Below are 12410 nucleotides of genomic sequence, written 5' to 3'. Positions count from 1 at the left end.
CATAGGCGTAATGAAAGCCGCGTTCCAAGACTCCCTTCCACACTTCCTCCTTCCAGCTTCAAAGAGGAAGCGCAGTAGTGAGTCTTGGAAAGCGGCTTTCATTACGCTTATGACGCGGCTGACAATCACGCTCAGCTGACACTTTGAGCCTAGAATATGGGACATTTTAACAATATTCTAATGAGCCAGGACTGGGTCAGACTACAGTGTGACCCTCACTGATAAGAAATTACAACTATAAACCACTTTCCTAGCAGAAAATGGCTTCTGAGAGCAGGAAAGAGATAAAAAGGGGCAATAGTTCATAGATTTTAGCTCTGGCATACTTCAATGAATGTGTCATTGAGCAAAAACAATAAAAACAGTCAAAACTTAAAAAGTAGATTTAAATATAAAATAAAACTGGAATATCTTGAAAAAAAATCATTTTTAGGAGAAGAAGGATAGATACAATCGTTTATTTCATTAGTTTGCCTTCACCTCACGTGTCCTTTAAGGTTGGGTATTGGTAAGGGAGGGTTCTGATATTTTTGTACAATAATTTACACTTCAGAAAAATAGAATACCGATATATTTTAGCGAAAATTTACTAGACGAATTTGGGTGACCAAATTCCCTTGCCCCCCTTTTTCGGGCACGTGCTCTGCCCCCATATAACCTCGTTAAAACCAGTCACATGTGTACAGCTACGCCCATTGAAACAGTAGGATCAGCCATACTATGCCAGGTAAAAAAAATACATAAGTAGATAAATACTTGATCTACTTACATAACACATGTATTATACTGTCCACGTTTTGATTTCAGTGAATGTTATATAGTAAATGAAGAGAATTCTGTTCCTGGTGGGGGTCTTTTGCCTACAGTTTAGGCTAAATCCTGATGTCATTTCTTCCCTTAACTTTTTTTCTCTTCTCCTCCAATCGCTGAGTCATCTCAGCCCTGCTTGCAAACACAAGTCAGCAGGGGACCGTGTTTCAGATAAGCAGCTGGCAGGGAAATAAAGTGAAGAGGAGGAATATATTATAGACTAGCTGGATGCCCGGCGTCGCCCGGGTATGTATTTGGCTAGTGTTGGCTCTGCCCACTTTTCCTAACCCTAACACACAATTACTTAATGACCAAGTATGTGAGCTTTGCGGTCTTTGGCATCAATAATTTGCAATGAAATAAAATTAATCTGATTAGATGTGGCTCCACCACTTTTCTGAATTTGAACCCCAATCACCCAATGGCCAACTGTAACAGGTACAGGTAACTAACAGTGCAAGAATGGCAGCAATTAAATATTCCCCTTAAAAATCAATACGTGGCTTTTGATTGGCTTTTATAGGCCCCACCCACTTTTCTGAATATTAATCCCAGTCACGCAGTGACCAACTGTGCAAAGTTTGAGAACCCTACCATTAACAGTGTAAGAATGGCTGCAGTTTACATTTTCCCAGTGAAATTTGTATTTGTCTCTGCCCACTTATTTCCTAACATTGTTCAGGTATGTATTTGGCTGCTGTTGGCTCCGCCTACTATTTCTAACCCTAACACACAATTACTCAATAACCAAGTTTGTGAGCTTTGCGGTCTTTGGCATCAATAATTTGCATTGAGATTAAATTAATCTGATTGGCTGTTTGTGGCTCCACCCCTTTGTCTGAATTTGAACCCCAGTCACCCAATGACCAACTGTACCAGGTTTAAGGCTTGTGCCATTAACAGTGCAAAAATGGTAGCAATTACATATTCCCCTTGAAAATCAATAGGTGAATTTTGATTCTTTTGTAGGCTCCACCCACTTCTCTGAATATTAATCCCAGTCACCCAATGACGCAAAGTTTGAGAACCCTACCATTAAAAGTGTAAGAACTGCTGCAGTTTACATTTTCTCAGTGAAATTTGCATTTGTCTCCGCCTACTGATGACCCGGCATTGCCCGATTATGTATTTTGCAGGTGCTGGCTGTGCCCACTTTTCCTAATCCTAACACACAATTAATCAATTACTTAATGACCAAGTTTGTGAGCTTTGCGGTCTTTGGCATCAATAACCTGCATTAAAATGAAACAAATCATATTGGCTGTTTGTGCCTCCACCCCCTTTTATAAATTTAAACCCCAGTCACCCAATGATCAACTGTACCAGGTTTGAGGCTTGTGCCATTAACAGTGCAAGAATGGCAGCAATGAAATATTCCCCTGAAAAATCAATAGGTAATTTTTGATTGCCTTTTGTAGGCTCCTCCCACTTTTCTGAATATTAACCCCAGTCACCCAGTAACCAACTGTGCAAAGTTTGAGATTAAAACTGTGCAAAGTTAAGTGTAAGAATGGCTGCTGTTTACATTTTCCCAGTAAAATTTGTATTTGTCCCGCCCACTTATGACCCGGTGTTGCCCGCTTATGTATTTGGCTGGTGTTGGCTGTGCCTACTTTTCTAACCCTAACGCACAATTAATCAATTACCAAGTTTGTGAGCTTTGCGTTGTTTGGTATCAATAATTTGCATTGGAATGAAACAAATCTAATTGGCTGTTTGTGGCTCCACCCCCTTTATGAAATTGAACCCTAGTCACCCAATGATCAACTGTACCAGGTTTGAGGCTTGTGCCATTAACAGTGCAAGAATGGCAGCAATGTAAATATTTCCCTTGAAAATCAATAGGTTAATTTTGATTGGCTTTTATAGACTCCACCCACTTTTATGAATATTAATCCCAGTCACCCAGTAACCAACTGTGCAAAGTTTGAGAACCATGCCATTAACAGTGTAAGAATGGCTGCTTTTTACATTTTCCCAGTAAAATTTGTATTTGTCTCCGCCCGCTTATGACCCGGTGTTGCCCTTTTATGTATTTGGCTGGTGTTGGCTGTGCCTACTTTTCTAACCCTAACGCACAATTAATCAATTACCAAGTTTGTGATCTTTGCGGTGTTTGGCATAAATAATTTGCATTGAAATGAAACAAATCTAATTGGCTGTTTGTGGCTCCACCCTCTTTCTGAAATTAAACCCTAGTCACCTAATGATCAACTGTACCAGGTTCGAGGCTTGTGCCATTAACAGTGCAAGAATGGCAGCAATGTAAATATTCTCCTTGAAAATCAATAGGTTAATTTTGATTGGCTTTTATAGACTCCTCCCACCTTTCTGAATATTAATCCCAGTCACCCAACGACCAACTGTGCAAAGTTTGAGAACCCTACCATTAACAGTGTAAGAATGGCTGCAGTTTACATTTTCCAGTGAAATTTGTATTCATCTCTGCCCCCTTTTTGGTTATGGGAATAAAAAGTATCCTATACTTTATTCCAGGTAATGTACTATGTGTGTGCCAAATTTCATTCAAATCCATTCAGCCATTTTTGCGTGATCGAGTAACAAACATCCGAACTTTCCCATTTATTATATTAGTAGGATAAAAAGAACCCCCAGCATGCAACTGTTTGGCACTGACTACTAAAGGGCCATTGCTCCTAAGATTTGTGATAACTCCAAACCATAAAAGCAGAAAAAGTTTTGAATGTTTTGAATGCGGTATTAGCATCTTTATCACTTAATACACTCAGACCAGTTGCTGTTGAAATTTGATTTTTATGGTGACACTCCGGCTTTAACTGTCGGTGGTGCAAATTATCCTCACCATCCACAAGGAGGCGGCGAGGCCCATGGGCACCAGATTATGTCGCAGCCATTCAGGCCAGCAGATGTCACTGAGCAGACGCTGCTGAATTTGACAAGGCTGCAAGTGATGCGGAGTTATGGCCAGCAAATTACAGCTCTTAAGGTGGCCATACACTGGCCCGATTTGCGCCCGTTTCGTCAGCAGATTCGATCACTGGGATCGAATCTGCTGCCAATCGTTCACGCTACACGCCGAATTTCGATCCATTCCGTCCGATCCCGTCGATCGCGCCGTGCGGAAAATAACCGTCGATCGCCCGCAGGTAAAGAGCGCATCGCTAGCGGCGTTCGAATGCCCGACGACCGACGCAATAGAGCCGCATACATTACCTGCTCCGCCGGCGCGACTCCCGGGTCTCCGCTCTTCTCCGTCTCCGCTCTGGTCTCCAGCATGCTTCCCTTCTTCCTGTCCCGGCAGGAAGTTTAAACAGTAGAGGGCGCTCTGCTGTTTACACTTCCCCCAGACAGGAAGAAGGGAAGCATGCCGGAGACCAGAGCGGAGACGGAGAAGAAGAGCGGTGACCGGGGGCAGTCGCACCAGCGGAGCAGGTAATGTATGCGGGCGGGGGGAGCGGCGGCAGCACCACCACCACAACAGATTGTGATCGGTTTCAGGCTGAAATCGGTTCACAATCTGTTTGCAGTAAAGGTAGCCATACGATCCCTCTCTGATCAGATTCGATCAGATAGGGATCTGTCTGTTGGTCGAATCTGATGGCAAATCGACCAGTGTATGGCTACCTTTACAGAGAAGAACCACACTCCTGCAAATCAACACGGACTCCCTTTAAACATTTCAGTCTAGCCAGTGCTAACAATAAAGACTCCACAATCTCCTCACCCTTACAGAAATACTTCCTGTACTACCTACACCATAAGTAAAAACTCTCAAGTCTTACTACACTTACAGAAAAGACTCCCAATCTCACTACCCTTACCAGCAACCACACCCCCAGCCTCATTACCCTTACAGGAAAGACACTACCCTTACATGAAAGACTCCAATGTCACTGCTCTGACAGGAAAGATCCCCCCCAGTCTCACTACCCTTACAAGTAAGGATTCCCGGTCTACCTACCCTTACAGGAAAGATTTGCCAATCTTACTACTCTTACAGAATAGACTCCCCCATTCTTAAAGGGAACCAGAGACGAAGCACCCTCATGTAATTTATCATATATATCAGTGGGAACATTAGAGAAAACACCTACCCTGCTCTCTGCTTCATCCTTCACTGCTCAGCCTGCTTGTTATCAGCCCTGATAAGAATCCCCAACTGAGCATTCAGGCTGGCTTTGCTCAAAAATCATTATCGCCGAGTCAGTCTTCTGTGATGTCTTTTCAAGCCCAAGCCTGCCCCCTCCTGGCTCTGCTTTGAGGATAAATAGCAGGACGGCAGATCCACAAGGGGGCAGGCTTGGGCTTGAAAAGACACTTGAATGAAAGTGAATGGGAATGATTTTTAAAAAGTGATCAGAAAGCGCTTTGCAATCACAAATGCTCAGAAAAGCGTTTATAGTTTGGATTCAGCCTAAGTCTCACTACCCTTACAGGAAAGGCTCCCTTAGTCTCACTACCCTTACAGGAAAGGCTCCCTTAGTCTCACTACCCCTACAGGAAAGGCTCCCTTGTGCTACGTACACACATGCGACTACAATCGTTCGTTGTTAACGACGAACGATCTTTTAATTGACGAAAGAACGACCGGAGTAAAGTTAGTTCTAAAAAGTGTGTAACGATCACATCGTTAGAACGAACGTTACACCACGTAAAAGCACTTAATGCGCCTGCGCATAAAATTGTAAAGTTCCCTGGAGAAAAAGTGAAATGCGCATGTCCAGCCTGGTAAAAACGATCGTTTCCAACGATGTACTACTTTTGCAAACGATCGTCGTTGGTTAAAATCCGCCGAGACAGAACTTTCTTTTGTAGCGATTTGGCTCATTCGTCGTTAGACTTAATAGTCGGTGGTTCGTTTTTTGTAACGATCGTCGTTGGTAAAGATCGGGGAACGATCGTTACAAACGACTATAGTCGCATGTGTGTACGCACCTTTGGTCTCACTACCCTTACAGGAAAGGCTCCCTTAGTCTCACTAACCTTAGAGGAAAGACTACCTTAGTCTCACTGCTCTTACAGGAAAGGCTCCCTTAGTCTCACTACCCATACAGGAAAGGCTCCCTTAGTCTCACTAACCTTAGAGGAAAGGCTCCCTTAGTCTCACTACCCTTACAGGAAAGACTACCTTAGTCTCACTACCCTTACAGGAAAGACTACCTTAGTCTCACTACCCTTACAGGAAAGGCTCCCTTAGTCTCACTACCCTTACAGGAAAGGCTCCCTTAGTCTCACTACCCTTACAGGAAAGGCTCCCTTAGTCTCACTACCCCTACAGGAAAGACTACCTTAGTCTCACTACCCTTACAGGAAAGACTCCCTTAGTCTCACTACCCTTACAGGAAAGGCTCCCTTAGTCTCACTAACCTTACAGGAAAGGCTCCCTTAGTCTCACTAACCTTACAGGAAAGGCTCCCTTAGTCTCACTACTCTTACAGGAAAGGCTCCCTTAGTCTCACTACCCTTACAGGAAAGGCTCCCTTAGTCTCACTAACCTTACAGGAAAGGCTACCTTAGTCTCACTACCCTTACAGGAAAGGCTCCCTTAGTCTCACTACTCTTACAGGAAAGGCTCCCTTAGTCTCACTACCCTTACAGGAAAGGCTCCCTTAGTCTCACTACCCTTACAGGAAAGGCTCCCTTAGTCTCACTACCCTTACAGGAAAGGCTCCCTTAGTCTCACTACCCTTACAGGAAAGGCTCCCTTAGTCTCACTAACCTTAGAGGAAAGGCTCCCTTAGTCTCACTACCCTTACAGGAAAGACTACCTTAGTCTCACTACCCTTACAGGAAAGACTACCTTAGTCTCACTACCCTTACAGGAAAGGCTCCCTTAGTCTCACTACCCTTACAGGAAAGGCTCCCTTAGTCTCACTACCCTTACAGGAAAGGCTCCCTTAGTCTCACTACCCCTACAGGAAAGACTACCTTAGTCTCACTACCCTTACAGGAAAGACTCCCTTAGTCTCACTACCCTTACAGGAAAGGCTCCCTTAGTCTCACTAACCTTACAGGAAAGGCTCCCTTAGTCTCACTAACCTTACAGGAAAGGCTCCCTTAGTCTCACTACTCTTACAGGAAAGGCTCCCTTAGTCTCACTACCCTTACAGGAAAGGCTCCCTTAGTCTCACTAACCTTACAGGAAAGGCTACCTTAGTCTCACTACCCTTACAGGAAAGGCTCCCTTAGTCTCACTACTCTTACAGGAAAGGCTCCCTTAGTCTCACTACCCTTACAGGAAAGGCTCCCTTAGTCTCACTACCCTTACAGGAAAGGCTCCCTTAGTCTCACTACCCTTACAGGAAAGGCTCCCTTAGTCTCACTACCATTACAGGAAAGGCTCCCTTAGTCTCACTAACCTTAGAGGAAAGGCTCCCTTAGTCTCACTACCCTTACAGGAAAGACTACCTTAGTCTCACTACCCTTACAGGTAAGACTACCTTAGTCTCACTACCCTTACAGGAAAGGCTCCCTTAGTATCACTACCCTTACAGGAAAGGCTCCCTTAGTCTCACTACCCTTACAGGAAAGGCTCCCTTAGTCTCACTACCCCTACAGGAAAGACTACCTTAGTCTCACTACCCTTACAGGAAAGACTCCCTTAGTCTCACTACCCTTACAGGAAAGGCTCCCTTAGTCTCACTAACCTTACAGGAAAGGCTCCCTTAGTCTCACTAACCTTACAGGAAAGGCTCCCTTAGTCTCACTACCCTTACAGGAAAGGCTCCCTTAGTCTCACTACCCCTACAGGAAAGGCTCCCTTAGTCTCACTAACCTTACAGGAAAGGCTACCTTAGTCTCACTACTCTTACAGGAAAGGCTCCCTTAGTCTCACTACTCTTACAGGAACGGCTCCCTTAGTCTCACTACCCTTACAGGAAAGGCTCCCTTAGTCTCACTACCCTTACAGGAAAGGCTCCCTTAGTCTCACTACCCTTACAGGAAAGGCTCCCTTAGTCTCACTACCCTTACAGGAAAGGCTCCCTTAGTCTCACTACCCCTACAGGAAAGGCTCCCTTAGTCTCACTAACCTTACAGGAAAGGCTCCCTTAGTCTCACTACTCTTACAGGAAAGGCTCCCTTAGTCTCACTACTCTTACAGGAACGGCTCCCTTAGTCTCACTACCCTTACAGGAAAGGCTCCCTTAGTCTCACTACCCATACAGGAAAGGCTCCCTTAGTCTCACTACTCTTACAGGAAAGGCTCCCTTAGTCTCACTACCCTTACAGGAAAGACTACCTTAGTCTCACTACCCTTACAGGAAAGGCTCCCTTAGTCTCACTACCCTTACAGGAAAGGCTCCCTTAGTCTCACTACCCCTACAGGAAAAGCTCCCTTAGTCTCACTACCCTTACAGGAAAGGCTCCCTTAGTCTCACTACCCTTACAGGAAAGGCTCCCTTAGTCTCACTACCCTTACAGGAAAGGCTCCCTTAGTCTCACTACCCTTACAGGAAAGGCTCCCTTAGTCTCACTACCCTTACAGGAAAGGCTCCCTTAGTCTCACTACCCTTACAGGAAAGGCTCCCTTAGTCTCACTACCCTTACAGGAAAGGCTCCCTTAGTCTCACTACCCTTACAGGAAAGGCTCCCTTAGTCTCACTACCCTTACAGGAAAGACTCCCTTAGTCTCACTACCCTTACAGGAAAGACTCCCTTAGTCTCACTACCCTTACAGGAAAGACTCCCTTAGTCTCACTACCCTTACAGGAAAGACTCCCTTAGTCTCACTACCCTTACAGGAAAGACTCCCTTAGTCTCACTACCCTTACAGGAAAGACTACCTTAGTCACACTACCCTTACAGGAAAGGCTCCCTTAGTCTCACTACCCTTACAGGAAAGGCTCCCTTAGTCTCACTACCCCTACAGGAAAGACTACCTTAGTCTCACTACCCTTACAGGAAAGGCTCCCTTAGTCTCACTAACCTTACAGGAAAGGCTCCCTTAGTCTCACTACCCCTACAGGAAAGACTACCTTAGTCTCACTACCCTTACAGGAAAGGCTCCCTTAGTCTCACTAACCTTACAGGAAAGGCTCCCTTAGTCTCACTACTCTTACAGGAAAGGCTCCCTTAGTTTCACTACCCTTACAGGAAAGACAACCTTAGTCTCACTACCCTTACAGGAAAGACTACCTTAGTCTCACTACCCTTACAGGAAAGACTACCTTAGTCTCACTACCCTTACAGGAAAGACTACCTTAGTCTCACTACCCTTACAGGAAAGACTACCTTAGTCTCACTACCCTTACAGGAAATACTCCCCCAGTCTCACAACTCTTACACACAACCTGTTTACATTCACTACCTGAGTGATGGCTTCACAGAGGGGCACATTGGAAAACTTGAGTAAGGAGAGAGACCGGGTGAGGCTGGAGATCTCCAGTGAGGTTAGTTCCGGTAATCTGGGGATAATATCCTTCGTCATCCGGTCTACCATTTGCGTGTGGCAGAAAGTCAGCTTAGCTGGAAGAAACACAAAAAGTATGAGAGTGCGTAACAGAGGAAAGTATGAGTGTGTAAAAGAGGAGAGTATGAGTGTGTGTAACAGAGGAAAGTATGAGAGTGTGTAACAGAGGAAAGTATGAGAGTGTGTAACAGAGGAAAGTATGAGTGTGTGTAACAGAGAAAAGTATGAGTGTGCGTAACAGAGGAAAGTATGAGTGTGCGTAACAGAGGAAAGTATGAGTGTGCGTAACAGAGGAAAGTATGAGTGTGCGTAACAGAGGAAAGTATGAGAGTGTGTAACAGAGGAAAGTATGAGTGTGTGTAACAGAGGAAAGTATGAGTGTGTAACAGAGGAAAGTATGAAAGTGTGTAACAGATGAAAGTATGAAAGTGTGTAACAGAGGAAAGTATGAGAGTGCGTAACAGAGGAAAGTATGAGAGTGTGTAACAGAGGAAAGTATGAGAGTGTGTAACAGAGGAAAGTATGAGAGTGTGTAACAGAGGAAAGTATGAGAGTGTGTAACAGAGGAAAGTATGAGTGTGTGTAACAGAGGAAAGTATGAGTGTGTAACAGAGGAAAGTATGAGTGTGTAACAGAGGAAAGTATGAGAGTGTGTAACAGAGGAAAGTATGAGAGTGTGTAACAGAGGAAAGTATGAGAGTGTGTAACAGAGGAAAGTATGAGAGTGTGTAACAGAGGAAAGTATGAGTGTGCGTAACAGAGGAAAGTATGAGAGTGTGTAACAGAGGAAAGTATGAGAGTGTGTAACAGAGGAAAGTATGAGAGTGTGTAACAGAGGAAAGTATGAGAGTGTGTAACAGAGGAAAGTATGAGAGTGTGTAACAGAGGAAAGTATGAGTGTGCGTAAAAGAGGAAAGTATGAGTGTGTGTAACAGAGGAAAGTATGAGAGTCTGTAACAGAGGAAAGTATGAGTGTGTGTAACAGAGGAAAGTATGAGAGTGTGTAACAGAGGAAAGTATGAGAGTGTGTAACAGAGGAAAGAATGAGTGTGTAACAGAGGAAAGTATGAGAGTGTGTAACAGAGGACGCACACATTACACACCAACGACTCCCTCCCAATGTGCATACTTGTTCCTGGCGAGTCCCCCCACCCAGTAGCTATCATAAAGGGGACACAAAGGGGACAGAGTCCTGGTCAGTCTCCATGGATGTAGGAGAATACGTCTACAACTCCCTATCCCACCTGACAGCTGCCAGACCTCAACACTGGTCAGCAAGGGGCGGGCAATGGGGAGTGGCAAGGCGCAATAAGCATGCTGGAAGCGCTCGCAGCAATGATGAAAAAAAGCCCCCACACAGGAGGAGACGAGGCGTTGCGCCAGGAGATTCAGGGGAACTCGTTACCGAGACTTTTCAGCATGTCCAAACGATCTTTTTTGACCAATTTCAAGCAGAAAGCAATCAAAAATATCAATCAGGTGGCCATGTTCAGGGCTGGATTTGTACTCTTTACCGCCCAAGGCCACTGTCAGCAGCCGCCCCCCCTTCAGTATAGCTAGCCAGATGTCCCTTCCCCCTCCTTTCAGTATAGGTAGCCTGATGACCCCTCTTCCCTTCCCTCTAATATATGAAGCCAGATGACCCTCCCCCCTTCCAAATAGATAGCCTAATAACCCCCCTCCCTCCATTATAGGTAGCCAGATGACCCTTCCACCCTCTCTCCAGTATAGGTAACCCATTGACTATTCCCTCCAGTATAGGTCCCCTGATGATGACCCCCCTCACCACTTCCCTCTAATATAAGAAGCCAGATGACCCTCCCCCCTTCCATATAGGTAGCCAGATGACCCTTCCCTAGTATAGCCTGCTGCCCACAATCCTGTGGTGCCCTAGGCCATGGCCTATGTGGCATTTGCTTAAATCCGGCCCTGCATCATTGATATCGGCCAGACTCGATCATTTGATGGAATCAGCCAGATAGCGATGCCGAAAATCGAGTAATGTATGGGCACCCTAACTCACCTATCTACCGTCCAGTCTGATCAGTAATCCATTCTTTTCCTTGCTATTCACCCACATTAGTGACCTTCAGACCTGATGTGCCGATAACAGATATTTGAGCAATGCTGTCACATGGTGATGGTCAGAAGGGAGATCCCACAAGAGGTGGTTTGCATAAATCGTTGGCAAAATTAGCGGCACTTGCTAATCGATTTTATTTGTGTCATTTTAAAGCGGACCTGAACTCAGAACGTCCTCTCTGCTCTAAAAGATACACAACAGAATAATAACATAAAAAACATTTCTTTGTTACAGCTGATACAAATCCTAGAATAAATCTGCACTGTTCCTATACCTCTCGTTTCATGGAAGCATAGACATATTGTCAATAGCCTGTGCTTTCAAATGAGCTTATCTGCCATCTCCGCCGTGGCAGTCATGTGACACAGGGGAGAGGGAATTGTGACACAAAATAAGGGGAATTAAAAAGGCTAAACATTCTAAATACATACAGGGTACATTCCTTTAGGTTTTCCTTCTGTACTATGTTAGAGTACGAGAACTAAATTGTATTGGTCTCTGGCTCACATGATTATACTTAAAAAATGCATGCTGGGAGATTCACATGAGCCATATGCAATAGATGTAATTGTCTTTTTATTCTTTAATTAAATCTTTATTGAACAAACATACTTAAAGGGGCACTATGGTGAAAATTAGGCTACTAGGGTAACCTGGTAGCATGAATCCAATATTATGAGCATCAGTTACTAAGACTTATTGTTTTATGTGGGCTTGAAAGGTTATTGAGTGCATTATCCAGAGATCCTGTACGTAGTTTTTTTCCCAAGCTATGAAATGTACGCCCCCCCCTCCCCCCCCCCCGCTTGAGTATTAACTGATTGACCCTCTCCTTTCTTCCTGCTCAAGCTGTTCAGGATATGTAGACTGCTCAGGGAGTGCTGGGGAAGATCACAGCACTGGGCGCAGAATGAGCCAAGTCATTTATCTTGTTTATTTGTTTATCTACGATCTTCCACAGCATTCTCTGACCAGCCGGAATTCCAATGTCTTCAGTTTGGAGACAGGAGAGAAGCAATCAGCTATTCACACAGGGCGAGTAGCAGGCCATTTCCGCTAAACGTCAAAGCGCTATCGCTTTTTAAACGCTAGTGCTATTCTATCCTATGGCAGTGTTCTCACTGC

General features: G+C 44.7%; 1 protein-coding gene and 1 non-coding gene across 3 annotated transcripts in view; both read right to left on the bottom strand.

The window, feature by feature from the left end:
- LOC137518039 (FAST kinase domain-containing protein 4-like) overlaps positions 1–12410 on the bottom strand; it is a 90886-nt gene that overhangs the window by 41009 nt on the left and 37467 nt on the right. For both annotated transcript variants that reach the window (XM_068235229.1, XM_068235230.1), the window contains exon 5: positions 9101–9258. In XM_068235229.1, the coding sequence (XP_068091330.1) occupies positions 9101–9258 (158 nt within the window). The remainder of the gene's footprint in view (positions 1–9100; positions 9259–12410) is intronic.
- On the bottom strand, positions 3607–3738 carry LOC137520082 (small nucleolar RNA SNORA5). Its single transcript, XR_011021427.1, has one exon. It is a non-coding gene; the product is annotated as a small nucleolar RNA SNORA5 (small nucleolar RNA).

The sequence above is a fragment of the Hyperolius riggenbachi genome, chromosome 5 (assembly GCF_040937935.1).
Source record: "Hyperolius riggenbachi isolate aHypRig1 chromosome 5, aHypRig1.pri, whole genome shotgun sequence".
In the NCBI taxonomy this organism is placed as follows: Eukaryota; Metazoa; Chordata; class Amphibia; order Anura; family Hyperoliidae; genus Hyperolius; species Hyperolius riggenbachi.
Note: the sequence above shows the minus strand (reverse complement) of the source record. Positions and strands in the feature narration are given on the sequence as shown.